This window comes from Festucalex cinctus, chromosome 1 (genome assembly GCF_051991245.1).
Source record: "Festucalex cinctus isolate MCC-2025b chromosome 1, RoL_Fcin_1.0, whole genome shotgun sequence".
NCBI classification, from domain to species: domain Eukaryota; kingdom Metazoa; phylum Chordata; class Actinopteri; order Syngnathiformes; family Syngnathidae; genus Festucalex; species Festucalex cinctus.
The window spans coordinates 16646125-16667443 of NC_135411.1; the positions used below are offsets into that span (position 1 = coordinate 16646125).

A 21319-nucleotide genomic window follows, 5' to 3' on the forward strand; every position below is an offset into this window, starting at 1 on the left:
TCTCAGTGGTTTACTTGATAGCACAATGCATGAATAAGAGTGGCTGTCTGTTATGCCCTTGTTGTGTTACCATCTGGGTAGGTAATGAAGCACTGTAGTTGACAATATTATTTCCTCCCAGCCATGAAGCCACCAGCTTCGCTCCCTGCTGCTAAAGTGGAAACAAAAATACTGGAAAGTAAAGAAAAAGTGGAAGGTATTAAATGTTCACATGGCTTTCGGCTTTATGTGCTTTGTCCAGTCTGGAATTTAAACAGTCGTAGTTTTTGTTTGTTTGTTTTTTATTTTTATTTTTTCCATTTCTTTGCATCTGCGATCTTAAATACTCAGATACATCATGGCTCAAATAATATATATGGCCTGATATAAGTTTTTTTTTTTTTTTTTTTTTTAATGGGGGTGGGGGAGTTTGCTGTTTGTGTGCATCTGCTGTGTGAAATTCTGTGATGTGGCTGAAATATACGTAGTCGACACAATTAGGGGCTCTTGTGATTGCCAATTGTACTGGCTGCATATATGTGGATTGTCATCTATTTATGCATATATATTTATGCAACTCTGTAAAAAATAAAGTCCGATGCTTTTAATGTGTGGCAGGATATACAGGAAACAGTTGAGGGTAATGTTTTTTTGGAGGGGTGGGGGAGGGGGTTGTCATGAATCAGTGTAATTAATTGCTGTGATTTCCAGAAGTGTCTTTTTTTTTTTTTTCTTTTTTTTTTTTTTTTATAGCTTAGCTTTTGCTGTTTGGCCGAAAATGTCCGTGGTTTTCTTCATGCACTCTTCTGCCTCTTGCTTATTTTTGGTTTTCTTTTTATATCAAATGCTGCTTGATAGGGATGGGGTGTTTCCCTTGGCATTTTTACGTGTGTTTATTTTGGTATGATGCTGGCACCGAAGTATTCAGCTTGCAGCTTTGCTCAGGTGATGGCCTTAAAATTTTCACTGCTGCCATTGTATTTGTATCATATTTACATTTCAGCCAAAGGGACTGAAGCAACATTGGTAATAGCTAAAGATAAGCAGAAGAAACAGAAGATACAGGAAACACCCAAAGGTAATGTCAATCTATATATGCTGGGTTTTTTTTTTTAATAAATGGTTTTTAACATTTTGATTTGAGGGTAGGGGGGGACCGGTCTTGGTCTCATGGTTCGATTTTAAGCCCCCAAGTGTCCTTGAGAGAAATACTCAAAACCAAGTTGTTTGTGATGATACTCTATTCAAGTGGATGCCCGTTTATGTGGATGTTAATGGCAGGCTATTTTTTTTTTTTTGGCTGCATTGATTTAGATGACTTGTCTTAAGCTGAGTATTGCTGCACAGTTTTTGCTATTATCTTTTCTGGCCCTGGTCTTTTGTGGATTCAAGGGAAAAAAATGTGGGACATCAGTTTCTACATTATGCTTCACCTCAAAGATTCGTGAGTTCAAATGATGAACTGCAAGTTTGTTCTGACCTTAGATGGGATTTAGTCCTGTGTTAGACTGGAGAAAAGCTGAGTGGGTTTCGTATCTTCTTGTAAGTGCGCGGACAGAAATGTTGTTTAGAACAATCAGGCACTTTTTGAGGTAAGTTCAGTTGTTTTCTGTTGTATTTATGAACTGCCACGAATCTTCATCTGGTGTCCAACCTGAAAGCCGTCACTCCAACAGTACATGGCCATTTTTTTTTATCAATTCCATTCGCCTCTAGTACTTCCAGTCACATTGCTCCGAGAAGTGGAAAGCCAAGAATCTGTCGAAGGAGAATGTGCTGCTCTCGTCTGTGAGTTTTCTAAGCCGGGACTTCTTGTCGAGTGGAAGAAAGGAAGTCAACTCCTGAGTTGTGGAGAAAAGTACCAGATGGCACAAAATGGATATTGTTATGAACTACAGATCTTTGATTTGAAACCTTGTGACACGGGAACGTATTCATGCTCGTGGGAGGACACAACAAGCACTGCCTCCCTTAAAGTCAATGGTAGGATGGATTCATCTCTCAGATTCAAGCTTCCCATTTCAGCCTTTTAATTTTCTCTCTCCGATTTCTCATCTTCACCATCCCCGTTCCCGATTCATATTTCCTGGCCATTGCATTCTATCCATCAGCTCTACCAGTCACTTTTACAAAAGAACTGAAAAACCAAACAGTTGATGAGGGACAAAGCGTGTCTCTGCAGTGTGAGCTCTCCAAACCTGGCGTCCCTGTTGAATGGAGGAAAGAAGAACTCGGTCTTTGCGCGTGCTCTAAGTATGACATTAGACAAACTGAGCGCACTGCCACGCTAGTAATCCACGATGTAGACAAAGACGACATGGGGTGTTATACCTGCGATGCTGGTTTCCATCAAAGCACTGCATATGTGGTTGTGAAAGGTATGCTTTGCCATTCAGTTTACTTGTTTGTCTAAAACGGGGTACACACATAATAAAACAACCAGGTGGTGTTGTTGTTCTCCAGAGAGTGATGTACTTGTCCAACAACAATCAAGAGTTCGATGCCAAAAACGAAAGTGCAATTAAATGTGACATAATACACAGACGAGGCAGAAAATTACTGATAGAGAATTGACATTTCTTGCCTCTGTCTTGTCCTTGGAAAACTTATTAAGTAGAAGTATACAGGCATGGTGGTGAAACCATACTCCTGTCTACACTGTTATGTGTGACTTATCAGTGCCACCATGCAACAGAAGTACGAATGTTCTTTTTTCAGACCGATACCGGTACGAGTACTCAACTCTTGAGTAGTCACCAATGCCAATACCAAGTACCGATACCACTAAAACCTTTTATACCAAAAAATTCCCCCCCAAAAAACAATGACAGATCATTTTAAAGAAAGACCTGCATATCACAATATAGCATTTTTTTTTTTTTTTTAAATTCTGTGAAATTAATGGTTAACCTTGAAATAAGGCCGGGTATCAGCCTGGTACTTGCCCATCCATAAATAGATGGTTGTTCTATCTGTAAATCCAGTGGCACATCCGCCATATTTCCACTTGACAAGTACTATATAATAAGTGACAACTGCATTTAAATTTTATTGAAATATTAGATTTTAGGAGTTTGCATGTTCTCCCCGTGCCCGCGTGGGTCTTCTCCGGGTACTCCGGTCTCCTCCCACATTCCAAAGACATGCATGGCAGGTTAATTGGGCGCTCCGAATTGTCCCTAGGTGTGCGTGTGAGTGTGGATGGTTGTTCGTCTTTGTGTGCCCTGCGATTGGCTGGCAACCGGTCCAGGGTGTCCCCCGCCTACTGCCCAGAGCCAGCTGAGATAGGCGCCAGCAGCCCCCGCGACCCTTGTGAGGAATAAGCGGTCAAGAAAATGGATGGATGGATGGATATTAGATTTTATTGGCTGAATGCTCATGTTAATTCAGCAGAACAGAGATGTTTAATTTACCACCTAAAATAGTTATTTTTGGTCGTGATTTTTTTTTTTTTCTCTATAAATTTGACAACTTTTCAAAAGTGTAGAATGAATTACTTTGTTTTTGGCATGATGAGGAAGCACACTTGAGCATATCTGAATACAAATCACAATGCTTCCATGTGTTTTTGGAATTAAATATGTGAAAAGCTAACGCTTAAAATTTTAATTGATAAAAAAAAAATCATTAACAGTAATCAGGATTTTGGTGAATTAAAGAGAAGCTAAGAATAAACACGTATCTGTCTCTCCTGGAATTGGGAACATTTGGGAATAAGTCACATCTTTGAAGTTAGTGGTTAAAGTTCAAAGATCGTCCAAACTTCATGATAGTTTTATCTTTAATTAGTATTATTCCACTTCCTTTTGTGCCCCCTTGATTGTGCAGTTTCACATAACAATCTAAAAAACATTCATTATGTTTAGCATTTGAGATACATCTTCGTGCACATCAGATAATCTTTGCTGACTAGGTCAGACAGGGCCTGATTATCTTTGCGTGTGTACCCCGCTTCTGACTCTTTTTCAGAAACATTTACCACAAATAGAATCATTTCCTTTGTTTCTAGCCCAGCCAGTGCTCTTCAAAACCCAACTCCAGAACCTTGAGAGGCAATCAGGGGAGAGTGTCGTTCTCCGGTGTGAGACCACAAAGCCCGGAGCTAGTGTGATCTGGAGACACGGTGACAGGGTGCTGACATCCAGCAGCAAGTATCACTTGAAACAGGCAGGGACGGTCGTAGAGCTCGTCATCTATAAATTGCGGGGGGCAGACTCGGGAGAATACTCCTGTGATACGGGCAGCCACAAGATCTCAGCCACCCTCACTGTGCAGGGTAGGCTCTTTTGGTTTTCTTCCCATGTGCACTTCTTTCTTCACACCTTTCTACTCACTTTGTCTTCTCTTGAGCATGAATTCAACCATCACTGATCCTGTGTTCAACCCTCTTGACTACATTTGAAATGCTCAAATGTAACTTGCCCTCACACGCGTGGAATTCACTCTTCTTCTCCCAGCACTTCTACCTATAACGAAACAAACGGTTGATATTCTGTTTGAACACTCATCTCGTCCCATCGCCAATATTAACACACCTTCCTCTTCATGTATTCGCCAAGCACTTGCTCACGTCAACCATCAAGCATTCATCTCTCGCGCAGAAGTGGAGGTGTCCATTGTGAAATTCTTGGAGAGCTGCGTCGTACACGAAGGCGAAGACGTCCACTTTGAGTGCCTGGTCTCGCACGAGGACGCGCCATCGGCTCAGTGGAAACTTCAGGATGTCCCGCTACAGAATAACGAGATGAATGTTATTAAGACAGAAGGGTGTACACACAGCCTCATGCTTCGAGGTGTCACCACAGCGGACTCGGGCATGGTCACTTTCTCAGTGGGCAACCACACATCTACGGCCTCCCTGACTGTCAGAGGTAAGGAAATATTTAGCTTGGCGTAACGTATACGCTAGTGCTTGGAATTTCATACCTACTTCATCCCGAATAGTGGGCACCCTTGGAACATGTTGCTCCTTATCTTCTACTCATTTTTTTTCCCTTTCTTTTGAAACATTACATTTGAAAGTACTGAAAGCACATGGTTATAATTGTACAATTTTGTTTTCCCACCTTACTAACATGCAATGAACGTTGTGCTGTTAAAATAAATTACATTTTTCGTATTTACCCTTTTTGTTGACAACTGCTTTGATATTTGAAATTATATGTTTTCTTTTTCTCCCACACAGTAAATTCTGTAGATTAAATTTGACTCTATAGAGTAAATTTGACTCTATGTAACATGGGACCAAATTGACTCAGTTTTAGAGTAGGTTAATATTTACACTTGGAAGAGAGTAAAATGAAGACCTGGGGGGAAAAAAAAAAGTCACTCAAGAGTTGAGGGACAAACTCAGGACCTTCAGCTTGGGAGACTGAAGGTCCCTCCTACTGTTTGCTTTCCTCCAAGAGGAGACCAAAAACATCACTTTTTGTTTCCTCTCGGAGTTAGGAAGATTCCAGCTGACACGAGTGATATAATAACACACAAGCAGGAGCTGCGCAGCTCAGGGAGTAGGTCGGGTGTCTCGCAAGCTGAAGGTCGGGCGTTTGTTCCTCAACCCTTGAATGACTTTTTTTTTTTTTTTTCAATTCTTTATTTTACTCTCTTCCAAGTGTAAATATTACTCTAAAACTGAGTCTATTTGGTCCCACTGTAAATAGAGTAAAATTTACTCTAGGCCTACAGAATTTACTGTGCACTTTTACCTGTGAGTTATTATATAATCTGTTTATTTCGCGAAATATTGGGCATTAAGAGGGTGGTCACATTTTGTTTTTATTTACAAACAAAAAAGCAGTGTTTATTTTTTGGGAACAGTATAATACCAATCAAGCAAAATGCATACTGAAATTAATATAATATATATAATAATAATAATAATAATATAAACCTATAATAACGCAATGACGGCACAGCACTATGCAGGAAGGCGGGATTTATAGGAACGTTTGATTTAAGATGCAATTCAGATGGCACGTTTATTATTATTCATCAAATTGAAATGAAATGAATCTTTATTCCCAAAACAGCAGTCCAGTTATATCAGGATGTTAGGCCACCCTAGTTTAGACATTATTTATTATAAAGGCCATCTGGGGAAAAAATGCATATGATTTATTCTAAGTGACAATGGTCTTTTCCGGCAGCTGCACCTGTTTTATTCAAGAAGACCCTGGACAGCCAAGAGGGCCCCGAGGGTGGAAACGTCACTTTGTCATGCGAGACATCCAGCCCTGACTGCAAGGTGTCCTGGCGGAAGGGCTCAACTCTGCTCACCCACGGGGAGAAATACAGCATAGAGCAGAGCGCTGCCACTCACACGCTTATCATTCACAAGCTGAAAGCGGAGGATAGTGGGGAGTATAGCTGTGACACGGGGGACAAAAAATGCTCTGCTACTGTCACTGTGAAAGGTAAATAAGACCATCTTTAACACTTGTCTTATTTTACACAGCCAGAACCTCCTTGACACCAACTAATTTCTTACCGCCTGAGCTTTGGGAAAAAAAATAATAAAAAATAAAATAAACAAATGGGCGGGGGTTCTCTGTAAATATTTTTGTCCTTTGTCACTGACCTCGTTTGTCCTCAGAACACGTGCGTATCCTGCGGGAACTGCACAACATCACCGTGCAAACCGGGCAGGACGCCGTCTTTGAGGTGGAGTTGTCTCACGCTGGTGTGACCAATGGACAGTGGTGGCTGGCAGACAACCTCCTCCAAAACAATGATCTGAATCAGATGAGCAGTGACGGCAGAGTGCATCGCTTGTCCCTGAAGATGGTGACCACCGACGAATCGGGAGATGTCGCCTTCGTTGTGGGTGAAGAAAAGAGTGTTGCTTGTTTGCTGGTGGAAGAGAAACCAAAAGGTAAAGGACAGAAACAACCAGACTCGACTTGGCAAAAGGGATTCCGCCACAATAGCTCAAGGGCTGAGTGATCACTTTGCACTTTCCTATTCTTTCTAGTGCTCTTTGTCGAGAAGCCACATAACACGGCAGCATTAGAGGGCGAAACCGTTACCCTGGCCTGCACCATCTCCGACCCCAAGGTGACTGTGACCTGGATGAAAAACGATGTGGTCATCAAAGCAGGTCTCAAGTATGACCTGAAGCAGACCGGAGCCTGCCAGCAGCTTCGCATTCACAACGTGATGCCCGATGATGCGGGGAGGTACACCTGCAAGACCGTAGATGATCGGTGTGATGTCACCCTAGCGGTGGAAGGTAAACCCTAACTTAAAAAAAAATCTCTCGTCAATCAAACATGGTGGATGATTTAAAAGGAACGATAGTATTATTTCCTATTTTAATGCAGTTCCAAGGTGTTTTAATGCTTTTGTCAAATTGCCTCAAGGATTAATAATCATAATACATTTTACATACCCTGATGAGGAAAAGCAAGCATTCATGAATACAATAAAAGCATTTTCACTCATAAAGGTAGCACTTCATACACTAAACTATGCGTATGTGGCACTTGGACGCATCTCCAAACACAAATACAGTACCACTTCACCGTGTTAACAACTTCATAGAGCAATGTGCCGCTTATCAGAAGCTAGCACTCTTAGCTACGGCTCATCTGTGCATCCACCAAAAATTCAATGCAGCTCTGCTTACTTTTGGACTTTGATTAAAATTAATACTAAAACTAAGGTAAATAAAAGTAATTATTTTTTAAATAGCTAAAACTAATTTAACGAACAGCCGCCCTAAAAAAACAATTAAACTAACAAAATAAATGAAATAAAAACTAACTATAATGAAAATTCTAAAACTATAATAACCTTGGTGGGATGTGTTTTTTCTTCATGATACTGGCACTGCATTATAATGTTTCAGACAGTCTTTGCTTGGACCTGGACTTTGCTTGAAAGTGGCTCTGCATCCTCCCCCAGCCTGATTATATAATGGATGGAGAAACTAAGTGCAGGGGCAGTTATGTCACAGTGGGTCAGAAATACAGAAGTTCTTCCTCACTGATACATTTTCTGAAATGGATAACAAAAGATATACTTGGTTGTGTAATTTTACGCCTGATGAATGGGCAGGCATCCCAGAGCCAAATTTTCCATGTAATGTCTGCCCCTTCAAATGAGCTCAATAACATGAATCATTCATCTTGACAGATTACTCCCAATTCTCCTGTTTTAAATTCCCACCAGCTTCTCCAGCGTTCTTCAAGAAGGAGCTGCAGAACCAGGACGCCGTTGAGGGCGACGACATCACCCTCCGCTGCGAGCTCTCTAAGCCGGGAGTCCGCGTGGAGTGGAGGAAAGGAGGTGCAGTACTTGCGCCTGGTAAGAAGTATGAACTCTGGAAGGATGGGTGCATTCAAGAGCTCCGTATACGCAACCTGGATACGGAAGACAACGGTTACTACACCTGTGACGCAGGAGATCAGCTTACCACTGCCTCTGTGACAGTGCAAGGTAGTGTGTTGATTGAACTACTGTTTGATCAGTTCTTTATTTTTTTTAATTGTTAATTGAATTTGTCAGAGGGTGTTATTTTACAGGGGTTCCTCATTTTATGACTATACCGACAGAAGGGGTTTGGAGTTTTCAAATGGCGTACAATGAACTAGTTTGCGCACAAGAAGGCAAGCTCATTTACCGCCGTTGCTGTTTTTCATTTACATTTTTTATATGGCCTACCGTTATTTTTTTTAATTTTTTTTTTAAATACCAATATCGATGGCTTTATTACTGTGGTTATATAGGTTTGTGATAGACTATGGCACATTCTGTCAAATTTTGGTTTGGTCACCTCTAAAGGTGTACTTTCAAAATACTTTAAAATATTGGTTCATGTCGCCTCTGTCATAAACAGGAACCCTTGTACCACTGTAGTAAAAATGTAGAGCCTGAGGTTTTTTCTATATCTCTATTTTCACTCAACAGTGAAAGAAGTCTACATTTTGTGCGGTCTTAAGACCGTGGACGTTTTTGTTGGGGAGTGGGCAACCTTCTCTTGTCAGCTGTCTGGCGAGGCGCCAGGCAAGGTGCAGTGGTGGCTGGATGGCAATTTGCTGAAGAGCAGTCCCGTTAGTGAGATAGGGCTGAGCGAGGGCCACATCCACACACTCACCTTTAAGAACCTGGCCACAGATGACTCGGGCACTGTCATGTTCAAAGCTGGCAGTTTAACCTCATCAGCCAAGCTCCTTGTCAAAGGTATCGCTTAAGTGGACATGAACGTGACCGAAGTAGAGATGCATTTTTACACCCTGCAGAAACTAAATGAATGCATTAAATGATTGTGATGAACCCATTTATTTATTATTTATTTATTTATTTATTGTTCATTTAAATATAATAAGTGAGTTCAGTGGAAACTCCAGAGTCAAACGCTCCAAATTTTGTGTAATTTTAGACTTCATTTAAAATTTAAAATCTGCCTCAAAAGTGACAACTTCAAACCTTCACGAGAGAGGTCAGCAAATCTCACGATTCTAAAGCGGAGTTCACACGTGTCGTTATTTAACGTCTTTACCTAATTCTTTTGTTTTACATTGCAATCATGGAGCATTTGGCTCGGCCCAACAGATTTGCAGTCGTGAATGTTGGAACATGAAACATTTTAAAAAAAATTCAAGCAGCTCGGGGGGGTAAAATAACTCTTAACACACCCTGTGCCATAGGATAATTAATTACTTAAGGTAAGCTTTTAGAGATATCCGCCAATTGAGTTTAGATTTTTTTATGTTTTTTTGTTTTTGTTTTTTGTTTTTTTGTTTTTTAGATGCTAGCCTGGCACAGAAGCCGTCCATAATGAAAAATGAGGAATTAATGAGGAAATGTATGATGATAACCACAGAACAAGAAATTGTACTTTCTGTGACCTTGGAAAGCTTCAGGCTGCAATATATGTATAATACAATTCATTCAATATCAATAACATGAACACGTTTTGGTTTTATCAATCAGATGGTAATGTAAATTATATTACCAAAACTTATATAATGACACAATACCTGTAAAATATTAGGTAACAATATCTACATGCATATTTTTGTTGCCTCTCCATTACACATTTGTCAGAGATCTTAAAAGCATGAGTGGATTTACTTTGTTTGTTGTTGTATCAAGTTGGAGTTCTGAGGTTGGGGGTTCAAATCCGAGCTCAGGCCCTACTTTGTGGTAATGTTCTTCCTGTTTTTGGGTGGTTTCCTCCCACTTTCCAAAAACATGGATGTTAGTTGCAGCGTATATTGCAAATTGTCCATAGTTATGAATAGTTGTTTGTCTCATTATATGCTCCGCGCTTAACAGCTGAACGGTCCGGTGTGTACCCTGCTTCTAGCCCAAAGTCAGACGAGAGAAATGCTCCATCTGACCCGTGACCCATATGAAGATAACCGGTACAGAAGGTGGATGGATGGATGTACAGTCCTACTAAACTAAAATGATACTTGTTGCGGTCTGTACAGTCTTTGACACTGAGACAAATTAATCCGAATCACTGATGTTGTGGTTGTACGTTTGCCTGACTTTAGACTTTAGGCAACTTAAGTTCAACTCCCATTCAGTGATTACGCAAATTTGAGAGTGAAGGGTTTGTCTATATGTGCCCTGCGCTGACTGGAAACCATCCCAGGATATAGTCTGCCTTTCGCCAAAGTTAGCTGGGATAGTCTCCAGCTACCGATTAGCGGTATTGAAAATGGACGGATGGATGAAGCGACTGTACAGTGTTCCCTCGTTTTCCGCTGGGGTTAGGTTCCAAAAAAATACCCCCAACAACCGCGAAGTAGTTAGCTTTATGTTTTACAACTCTTATAAATGTTTTAAGGCTCTAAAATCCCCGACCGCACAATTTATACACTTTTCTCATTGAGGCATTTACATGTTCTCACATTTCTCTCTTGTTCAAACATTGACAATGTTCAAACCTTCATAAATTTTATAAAATGGGTATATTACTGTAAAAAAATCTGCAAAATTGCACTTAAAAAAAAAATCCGCGATACAGCGAGACCACGAAAAGTGAACCGCGTTATAGCGAGGGAAGACTGTATTACAAAAACTTGAAAGTTAACAAGTGTCAGAGAAAGGATTATGTTTGACTTGGAGATTCCACTGTAAATATGAAAATAATGTCAATCATTGTGTTCTGCAGAGGTTTGTATAATTCTCAATTTGATGTTCTCATAATCTTAAGATTGATTTTGAGTGTGCTTCAGCATGCATAAGCTTGTTGTTTAAAAAAAAAAAAAAAGTATGTCATGCATCTGGGTGTGGCACAAGAGCAAATTTCAAAACTCATTTGACTCATTAAACCGTTTATTTTGGATTATCTTCCTCTGAAATTCCTAAGGCTGTCTGACCTGTTTTGATCATACAGTAGACCCGATCTATCTGTCTGTCCGTCTGTTTGTCTGTCCATTTAGCCATTCTTTCATCCATCCATCCATCCAGGCATCTAACAGCCATCTATCCATCCACCCGTCCAGCTGTGTACTTATTCTTCTTTGAAGTCGATCATTGCATGTCGTTCATACTGTATTTACATTGCAAAGGTCCTAATTGAAACTCCAATTTTTTGAATGATACATGGGGTGAGGTGCATAAACCACAAAACATTGTGGATTCCGTAGCTAATCTTTACTGGTAAGTACGCTGATTCCAAAAAAAGTTGCAGTACATTTATGTATGCATGAGTTTGTAGCTAGAATGTGTTAAGAGTCTTGGAGGTAACTTAATTATTACCGGTAACTTAAATTTTAGAAACATGGTTGTGTGATATTGGCAAATGTTCATTTTCAAGGGAATTTGAATAACCTAACCCCTGTGAAAGATGGGGGTCTACTGTATTGAGGATTTTGTCATTACATAATTTTTAATAAAAATAAAAAAATACAAATTAAGAATTACAAATTACTTAATTAATTAATTAAAAAATATATATATACAGAAGTTGGGAAGTAACCCCAAACAGTGCAGTGCTGCTCCACCCATCCTTTCTGGCCTGTTGCTTTCCACTACTGACTAATACTTATTACCCCATTTGACCAAATGAACCTTCGCTTAACCTGCAACTACAGCCCTTTCTAACATTTTGTCACCCATCCTGTTGAGTTTAAAATGGCCTCCCTTGTCATCGCCGACTTTAACCATAACCTGAGTACATTTTCCTCTTTTGACCCCCAATATTTATCACGTCAGTCCTTTTTTAATATCACTTACTCCAAAAGGTTTTGGGGGTTATAAAGGCCTCATGGCATGTGTTGCACAAATATGATCAGTCTTCAAGCACCTCCCTGACCCTTTAACGCCTGACCTCAACCTCAGATCCCACGGTTGAAGTGGTGAACGACATGGAGGACCTTAGGGTGGTCGAGAACCAACCGGCCGAGTTCATCTGCCAGTTCTCGAGGCCAGTGAAGGCCGAGTGGAAGAGGGACGGGCAGCCATTGCAGCCTGATGGCCGCAGGGTGGTAGTGGAGCAGGACTGGACTGTGTCTCGCTTGTACATTAGCCGCGTGTGTGCCGGAGACAGGGGCGCATACTCCTGTGAGGCTGAGGGGACCCGTGTGGTTGCTTCGCTTCATGTGGAAGGTGAGCTTTCCTCCACATGGAAAGAGCACTGACCTTCGGGGACTCGCTTACCTGTGAATTCTGTGGCGCTATCAACTAATCTGCTGCTTTTCATCTCAATTTCCAAAGAACCACATGTATTATTTTTATCTCTTCTTTTATTTTCTCTCCAATAGCCAAACCCATCAACATAGTGCAAGGCCTGGAGAATATGGAAACCTTTGAGGGAGGAGAAGCTTTATTTGAGTGTGCCCTGTCTCGCCCGGAGAACAAAGACTGCCAATGGCTTCTGGATTGCAAACCGGTGAAGGAATCACCCAATGCTGAGATTGTGTCCTTTGAGAGCGGCCGTCGTCACCTGCTCCTCCTTAAAGAGCTGCGCAGTAGTGACAGTTGCACAGTCACCTTCAGAGCAGGCACGGCCTCCACATCTGCCCAGCTCTCTGTCAAAGGCTGGCAGCTGGGTGTGGCGAAGCAGCTGGAGGACGTGGTGGCCGCCGTCGGTGATAGGGTGGAGTTTTGTGTGGAGCTGACCGAACCCGTGCCCGCGGCAGAAATTGTTTGGTATGCCAACGGAGTGGAGCTCAAGCCCGGCGACCTGTGGATCACCAGGAACGAGGGATGTCGCTACCGCCTCATCCTGAGGCAGGCACCGCTTATGCCTCAACAGGAAATAACGTTTGCAGCCCGAGATGCCCTCTCTATGGCCAAGCTGTCCATTATCGGTAAGTCTTACAGTTTAGTTTGTCTTTTGTTACATCTCAACTGGATTACTGTAATGCACTTTACCTTGGAATCAGCCAGTCCTCCCTCCAGCGTCTCCAGCTTGTCCACAATGCTGCTGCTCGTCTCCTTACTGGTGCCCGTAAGAGGGAACACATAACCCCTATCCTGGCCTCTCTTCACTGGCTGCCCGTGAAATTTAGAATCCACTTTAAGATTCTTCTATTTGTTTTCAAATCTCTCAATGGTCTTGGCCCACCTTATCTCGCTGAGCTCTTGCACCCCTACACACCTGCCCGATGCCTCAGGTCAGCAGACCAGACCCAATTGGAGGTACCAAGGGCTAAGTGGAAGCTTAGAGGAGATCGAGCCTTTGCTGTTGCCGGTCCCTCCCTTTGGAACGACCTTCCACTAAATATTAGGCAATCCCCCTCTTTATCCTCTTGGTTGAGATGGTTGAATTACAATAGCAATACTGTAGAGGTGCCTTTAGCATAAGGAATATAGTAATAAAAAGAAAGAAAAAGAGTAATATTTACTTTGAAAAAAAACAATAAAGTTTCTTCACTCAACAGTTCTCAGTAAATTTTACAAGGAAAGATTTGAGCACATTTTACCAGTTTATGAAAAAAATAAATGTACTCAAGGGTTGAGGAACAAATCCACATATTGATGGTGTCAGGTGGAATCCTTGTACCCCGAGGAGACCCGTTTTTGACACACCAGCAATGCAGTATAATGGAAAACAGCAAGAGTGGCATGGCTCAGGTGGTAGAGTGGCTGTCTCCGAAACTGAAGGTCATGAGTTCAATCGTCAATGCTTGAGTAAGTTTTTTTTTTGTTTGTTTGTTTTAGAAACTGGTAAAAGGTACTCAAAACTCTCCTTGTAAAATTGACTTAGAATTTCTGCATTCTACATTTCTGCATTTTTTTTTTTCAAGTAAATATGATTCTGCCTGCAGAACACACACGGAAGACAGCTTGCATGGAAAAGTTGGAATAGAAAACCTTGATGTGCTGAGAAGACAAACCTTAGCTAAGAGACCTTTATGTACTGACAAATATGACATTCGGTATCACTCACTAGGGAAATGCACAATTCTATATAACAAAATAAGAGTGACTAGACAGAGTAACTAATAGCATAGCAACTGACAACATTCTCATCAGAAAGGACAATTGCATAAGTCAGACTAGACAAATTAAGAGTGGCTAATACGTCATCATCAAACATCATAATAAGAGACATAGCAACTGTATAAGTAACTACAAAATAAAAAAATGACAAAACAAGACTGACAAATACCGCATCAGCGTAAGGCACAACATAATACAAGACCATAACAATTGAATGACCCCATGACCCAACCCAAAATTACAGTCATAACAAAATTTGGGAATGCTGAACATTTTTAAGTTAATTCATCAAGTGTCATCATTAATTTGGGAATGTTTTTATTATGGTATATGCTCAATTTTTTGAAAAGTTGTAATAATTATAATGTTGAACATTTTGAAGGAAGGCCGATTTAAAAATGTGGAATGGTGAATTTTCATAATGTACAAAACACAGAGAGTGATTCATTTGGTGAATTTTGTAAAGGAAAATTTGGGATTCTTCAAAAGGTTGGCATTTTTTGAAAAAAAAAAAAAATAGGGCAATATATGAAATTTCTTCATGAATTTGAATGGTTTTGTTTTCTTGTGAAAATGTGTGAAATTCTGGGTCTCCAAAATAAAAAATAAATAAATAAATAAAAGTTACCAGGATGTCCTGAATGAGTCAAGTACAGCAATTTAATTTTGGTTGAATTGGTTGAGAAACGCTGAAGAACATTCACACAATAATAGACAAACAGACAAAGTAACAGAGTTCGACTGCATTTTGTGTAGTCTATTACGAGTAAGACTCTACTTCTAACTGCCACTGCTTTCTTCACCACAGCTGTACCAGACCCTCCGGAGGACCCCGAGGTCCTCAGCAAGACCAAAGAGTCTGTCACCCTTTCCTGGTTCACTCCCCTACATGACGGAGGAAGTCCCATTCTGGGCTACAAGGTGGAGTTGAGGCTGGCAGAAAGTGCTCTTTGGCTTCCGTGCCACTCCACTCCCGTGTGCAACACCGAGTTTATGGTGGAAAATCTCATCCATGGTAGTGGCTACAGGTTTAGAGTGGCGGCCCTCAACAGAGCTGGCACAGGGGAACCTGTTGAGCTTCCTCAGACTGTACAGCTTGGTGAGTGGATATGCGGCTTAGCACTTAAGTGGAATCTACTTAAAGGGGAAGTCAACCTTGAACATTTCTTGACAATAATGTTTTATATGTAACCTCACTAGTCTAAACATGACATTCTGATTACTATTACATTTGTGGAATTGGAACATGAGTTATGAAGCAAAATCCAGCCTTTTTTAAAAATCCACTTCAGGGGCAGACATTTTGCCACTTGGTGTTGACTGAAGATGATATCACAGTTTCTCAGGGCTCAGGCAACGACCAATCACAGCTCACCTGTTTTCTGAAGCTGCACTGTGATTGGTTGTTACCTGAGACCTGAGCAACATTGATGTCATCTTCAGTCGACAGCAAGTGGCAAAATGGCTGCCCCTGAAGTGGATTTTGCTTCATAACTCATGTTCCACTCACACAATATTGACCAGAATTCCATATTTAGACTAGTGCGACTGCATAGAACATATTATTGTCAAGATTTTTTTTTTTTGGGGGGGGGGTTGACTTCCCCTTTAAATCTACTAGTTTTTAAATTTGACTTTGTCAATGTTATACATGTAGTTGATGCACCTATTTGCAACGTAATAGTGGTGGTAATAAAAGGTGGATTAATTTGGTTAAGTCCTCACTGAAGGCCCAGATGCCAAATGCATGCCTAGCCACCTCTTAAGATTGCAAAGTCTCATTGAAATTTGCTGTGTGTCTATAGAAACTGAGGTAAAAGAAGTTGAGCCGGTACAACTTGGACAGCCCAGTCTTCCTCTGGAAGCTGCTGAAGAAGGAGATCTCCATGAACTGTGGGAGGCCTCGGCCAAGAAAAGGCGCATGAGTCGCGAGCCTACTCTGGACTCCATCACTGAACACCCAGAGGATGACGGTAAAGGTGGCCAAAAGAAAACGGAGCAGAAGGAGAGCAGTGCTTCGGAGAAGGTGGAGTTGAAGTCAACAGAGAAGGAGCAGACCAAGAAAAAGACCGAGGCTAAATTGCACACCAGCTCTCAAGAGTCCACTTCTGGCGGTTCTTCACTTGTGTCCTACCTTAAGAAGAGCAGTCAGCTTGAGTCTCCAGCCACAGTTGTGACCTCTGATGAGCCGTCACAAGCCACTGAGCGCTTCTTTAAACACTTTCAGATGTCCGACCAGAAAACAACTACAGTTCAGCGGACTGAAACGAAGGTGTCAACACAGGAGACTGACATTGTGGAGATTAGCAAGGAAGACGAACCTGAACTCAGAGAAGCTGCCATCAAGATCCAAGCTGCCTTTAAAGGCTACAAAGCACGCAAGGACATGCGGCCTGTCTTCAAGGAGGTCTTCAAAGACCAGACCAAAGAGCCTAATGGCACCATACATCTGGAGTGTGTGACAGTAGGTAAACCTGATAAGGTGCGTTGGTTGAAGGACAGCGTGCCGCTGACCGACAGCAAACACCACCACATCGACATCTACAACGACGGCACATGTTCTTTAGTCATCACCGCCATCACCACCAAGGACACGGGCGTGTACACGTGCGAGGTCACCAATAAGTTTGGAGTCATCTCGCACAGTGCAAAGGTCACCGTGGGAACAGTGAGAGAATCGTCCGGGCGGCGCCCACTGACAGTCGGCTACAGCGCCGACAGCGAACCCGACAGCTCGTCAGGCAGCGAAATGGACGAGTCGCTGAGGCAGGCGAGCAGACGCCTCCGCCGGCTGCTGCGTACGCGCCTCCCGCCAGACGTAGAGGAAGAACCTTTCGTCAGCGCAGATGAAGGAGACCTCCGCCCTCCGGATCCTCACTCTTACCGCGAGGACGACACGTACATTTACATCCGCTTCGACACGAAGTCTGAGGCCGAGGTGGCGTCGAAGAGGTTCCAGGAGATGTTTACGATCCACGGGGTCCCCGTGGAGACCACCATCCTGGAGGCCGGACATCTGAAAGTGGAGCTACGGATTAGGAAGTTGGGGTACACTCAAGATGGCGCGGAAACGCCAACTCAAGAAAAACAACCTCCTGCGTTATTGTCTGGAGCTCCTGGTAAGAATATGGCTCATTTGTAGATTAATTAACAAAACAAAACAAAACAAAAAAAAAAAAAAAAAAAAAAAAATATATATATATATATATATATATATATATATATATATATATATATATATATATATCATTTCCTTCTAATTTTGTGATTGCATATTCATATTTAATTCAATTATAATTAATTAGACGATAATGTAATATTTATCAAAATATATATACGGGGAAAAAAAAATCCAGTCTTTTAGAGTAATGTGTTCTTTGCAGCCCCACTAGTATTCTGATTAATATTATGCTTGTTTAATATGAGTTAAGCAGCAAAATCCATCTCAGGGGGTGGCCATTTTGTCACCTACTGTCGACTGAAAATGACATCACAGTCGCTTAGGTAAAAACCAATCACATCTCACCTGTTTTCTAAAGGTGAGCCGTGATTGGTGTCTGAAGCTGAGAAAATCAAGACTCACGTTCTTTCTGAAGCTGAGCCTTTAGCAACTGTGAATTTGCAGCAAGTGGCAAAATGGCCGCCGCCCTAAGATCGATAGAAAAGGGTGAATTTTGCCACTTAACTCATATTTCACAAATGCAATATTAATCAGAATGCTCTATTTAGACGAGTGGGGGCACGTACAACATTTTATTGTAAGGAATAGTTTTGTGTTGACTTGATGACCAATCATCAGTGCCATCTGAGAGTAGACAGAGAATTACATGACGCCAACATTCACTCATTCATTGGTGGAGGCCTTCGCTGTCAATGCTCTTGTTTTCTTCCTTCCCCAGCCGCTCCTGTCTTCTTGACAGAGTTACAAAATCAGGACGTGCCCGACGGCTATCCCGTCAGCTTTGACTGCGTGGTGATCGGCAAGCCTTCTCCCACCGTCCGTTGGTACAAAGATGGCAAAGTGTTGGAGGAGAATGACCACTACATGATCAACGAGGACCAGGAAGGCTGCCATCAGCTCATAATCACTGCTGTGTTGCACTCCGACATGGGAGTCTACCGTTGCACAGCGGAAAATAGCAGCGGCATTGCGGCCACCAGGGCTGAACTCAGGGTTGACTGTAAGTTTAAGCACATTATTCACTCATACAAGGGTTTATTTTAAACCTAAACGGGGCCCTCGCTATGACGATATTTTTAGATTTATGGCCAAGAACAATTTTTCTTATAAATATTTACTCTAATTTTACCTGCTATTGCATCAAAATAAAAATTGGTTGGTGATAAGGTTATGGCCTTTGCACGTCGTATTAATTCATCATCTTCTCCATTAGTGTCTTGCAGCTCCGATTACGACACCGCTGCTGACGCCACTGAAACATCGTCTTACATTAGTGCCAAAGGCTACGTTTCCAGGTGAAGTCATAGTGCAAACTTTACATTTTCAGATCCGATAGCTTGATCAGTAACTCGTGTTGTTATTCTTAAAGCAGAGAGACCGAGACCTTTGAATCCGTGACAGAAGATGATCAGATGCCTCAAGTTGTGGAGGAACTTCATGATGTTCACGCTAGTCCAGGCTCACCACTGGCTAAGATGCAGCTCAAAGTGAAAGGTATACACAGAAAATTGGTTAGTGTTTGTTAACCTCAATTGGTGGTTTGTTTCCAGGTTTCCCCAAACCGAGAGTGTACTGGTTCAAAGATGGCCACCCCCTGCGTGCCTCCGAAAGGATTTTGCTGTTAGCGCAGCAAGACGTTCACAGTCTGGAGATCCTGGAGGTGAAGAAAGAAGACATGGCGGAATACTCGGCTTACATCAGTAACGCGGCTGGTTCTGCTTATTCTTCTGCCCGACTCATTGTTCTAAGTGCGTATATGAGATTATGAATACAATATATTACATGGAATGCTTACAGTTTTTAAGAACCACTGTTTTATTTCAGATCCAGGGGAGATCATACCTCAAGATCTGGAAGGTAAATTAATATTCAAAAATTAGCACATAACATTGAAAATGGAGCATGCTCTATCTATCCATGCAGCCATGTCAATTCTAAACCGCTTGTCCTCGGATTGTGTTTTGGTGTTTCCCTTCCATTGAACTGGATTTCATAGACTCCCGGGAGTCTTTGGTGCCACCGCGTTTCCTGGAAAGGTTCAGCAACAGAAAAGTGAAACAAGGAACCAGCATTACATTATCCGTCAAAGTTGAAGGTTTGTACCCCAAGACTTAAAAATAATTATTTTAAGTCACTCTCTTGCACTTTAATATACTGTATGTACTCCTTTAGGTTCCCCCACTCCAATGGTCTCGTGGCTAAAGGAAGAGTCGATGGAGGATGTGGTGTGGATAAAGCCCGATACCAAAGGATACAAAGTAGCGAGCTCAGGCCGCCAACATAGCCTCATCTTGATGGATGTTGGAACCGAGTACACTGGTGCCTACACATGCATTGCCACCAATAAGGCGGGACAATCCATCTGTACTGCCCACCTTGAAGTGGATGACAGTAAGAAAATAAATCTCTGTTCTTTCACATGACTCATTGAGCATTTGCATCGATGATCTCATTAGACTTCATATCAATGAGTTTCTTAAAATCGAGCTCGTTAACAATGTTCTTTGCAGTATGTTCTTTGTGCTCCTACTGGTTTAAACATTGTATGTTTCTGAAATAAGAATTAAGCCGACTAATCTACCTGTTTTCATCCATCTCAGGCGGATGCCAATTTGATATGACATTTTACGTACACATTTGACAGCCCTCTGCTGTTGACTGAAATTGACATCAAAGTGCCTTCGGGCTCGCATTGTAAATGTCACGGCTCGCCTGTTTACTTTTGGTCATGAGATGTTTGCGATTAGAAAAAAAGTCATTCATGTTCCTAAAGAGAAAGTCTTGAAATTGGAACAACTTGGAAGCCTACCAAAAGGACTGTTTGTCTTTAGAAGATCCACTGCATTCCTAATGGATGATCAGGTCAAACGTATGTTTTTTTTTTTGCATAATTTGTTCTTGTTGTTTTTTTTGTTTTCCTTAGCTCCACCACAAAAGAAAGAGACCAAACCTTCAGAGTATGTTTTTTATTTTTATTTTTAAGTTTCTTTAGCTATGAATTGAAAAATCCAAATGCAGGTTAGTGAGGTATCATTTTTATTCCTCAGAGTTCTCGGGATTACTGTCAGTCCACCAGAGGAAGATGCAAAGAAGGGAAAGGGTAAGTAAAACTTACGGTATTAAACTACCATACATTATTTAATAATCCTATCTGCTTTATTAGTACCACTTTAAATACTTTTTATCTTGGCTGGATGACACTGCATGTCCAATTGCCCAATTCTGATGGACTGTATTCCCTGCATCCAATTTTTTTTGACCGCCTATTTTCACATGCATTTCAAGTAACACATATCAAATAATGCTGTGTTTACATTGACAGCAACGACAACTGCGTCACTTCAACCACATAGTGTAAATCCAAACTAATATTGTTTTTCAATCTGTTTCAAAAGAGAGTAAAATGCCCTACCTTGGAGAAGTCGGCTCTGAAGAATTCCTCATGAAACTCACCACGCAGATCACTGAAATGGTATCAGCCAAGATTACACAAGGTGCGTTTGTACTGTATGTCATGGACCATCATATACAGTCAGAACATGGCTGTATTGTAATTGAGAAATAAAGTCAAATAATATCACATTTTATGATTTTTAATTCATTACCATTGTCATCATTATGTTGCAAGTATTCTACAGTTTATTGCATGTGTTGTCTTAAGCTTGTTTTATGCTTTGATTCTAGACCACGAGTGTACTCACATTATCTTGTGTTTCTGCACGCCTTGCTTGTGTGATGTGTTTACTACGTCCAAGC

General features: G+C 41.4%; 1 protein-coding gene across 1 annotated transcript in view; it reads left to right on the forward strand.

Moving 5' to 3' along the window:
- The window catches only part of obscnb (obscurin, cytoskeletal calmodulin and titin-interacting RhoGEF b), a 75260-nt gene that overhangs the window by 42341 nt on the left and 11600 nt on the right, over window positions 1-21319 (forward strand). The window contains exons 42-64 of the mRNA XM_077507796.1: window positions 1696-1962; window positions 2091-2357; window positions 3989-4255; window positions 4581-4850; window positions 6126-6392; window positions 6572-6850; window positions 6950-7207; window positions 8149-8415; window positions 8887-9159; window positions 12277-12543; window positions 12699-13247; window positions 15191-15481; window positions 16203-17501; window positions 18282-18563; window positions 18777-18858; window positions 18933-19057; window positions 19114-19311; window positions 19388-19420; window positions 19560-19658; window positions 19736-19954; window positions 20487-20520; window positions 20611-20663; window positions 20959-21057. Coding sequence (XP_077363922.1) covers window positions 1696-1962; window positions 2091-2357; window positions 3989-4255; window positions 4581-4850; window positions 6126-6392; window positions 6572-6850; window positions 6950-7207; window positions 8149-8415; window positions 8887-9159; window positions 12277-12543; window positions 12699-13247; window positions 15191-15481; window positions 16203-17501; window positions 18282-18563; window positions 18777-18858; window positions 18933-19057; window positions 19114-19311; window positions 19388-19420; window positions 19560-19658; window positions 19736-19954; window positions 20487-20520; window positions 20611-20663; window positions 20959-21057 — 6045 coding nt within the window. The remainder of the gene's footprint in view (window positions 1-1695; window positions 1963-2090; window positions 2358-3988; window positions 4256-4580; window positions 4851-6125; window positions 6393-6571; window positions 6851-6949; window positions 7208-8148; window positions 8416-8886; window positions 9160-12276; window positions 12544-12698; window positions 13248-15190; window positions 15482-16202; window positions 17502-18281; window positions 18564-18776; window positions 18859-18932; window positions 19058-19113; window positions 19312-19387; window positions 19421-19559; window positions 19659-19735; window positions 19955-20486; window positions 20521-20610; window positions 20664-20958; window positions 21058-21319) is intronic.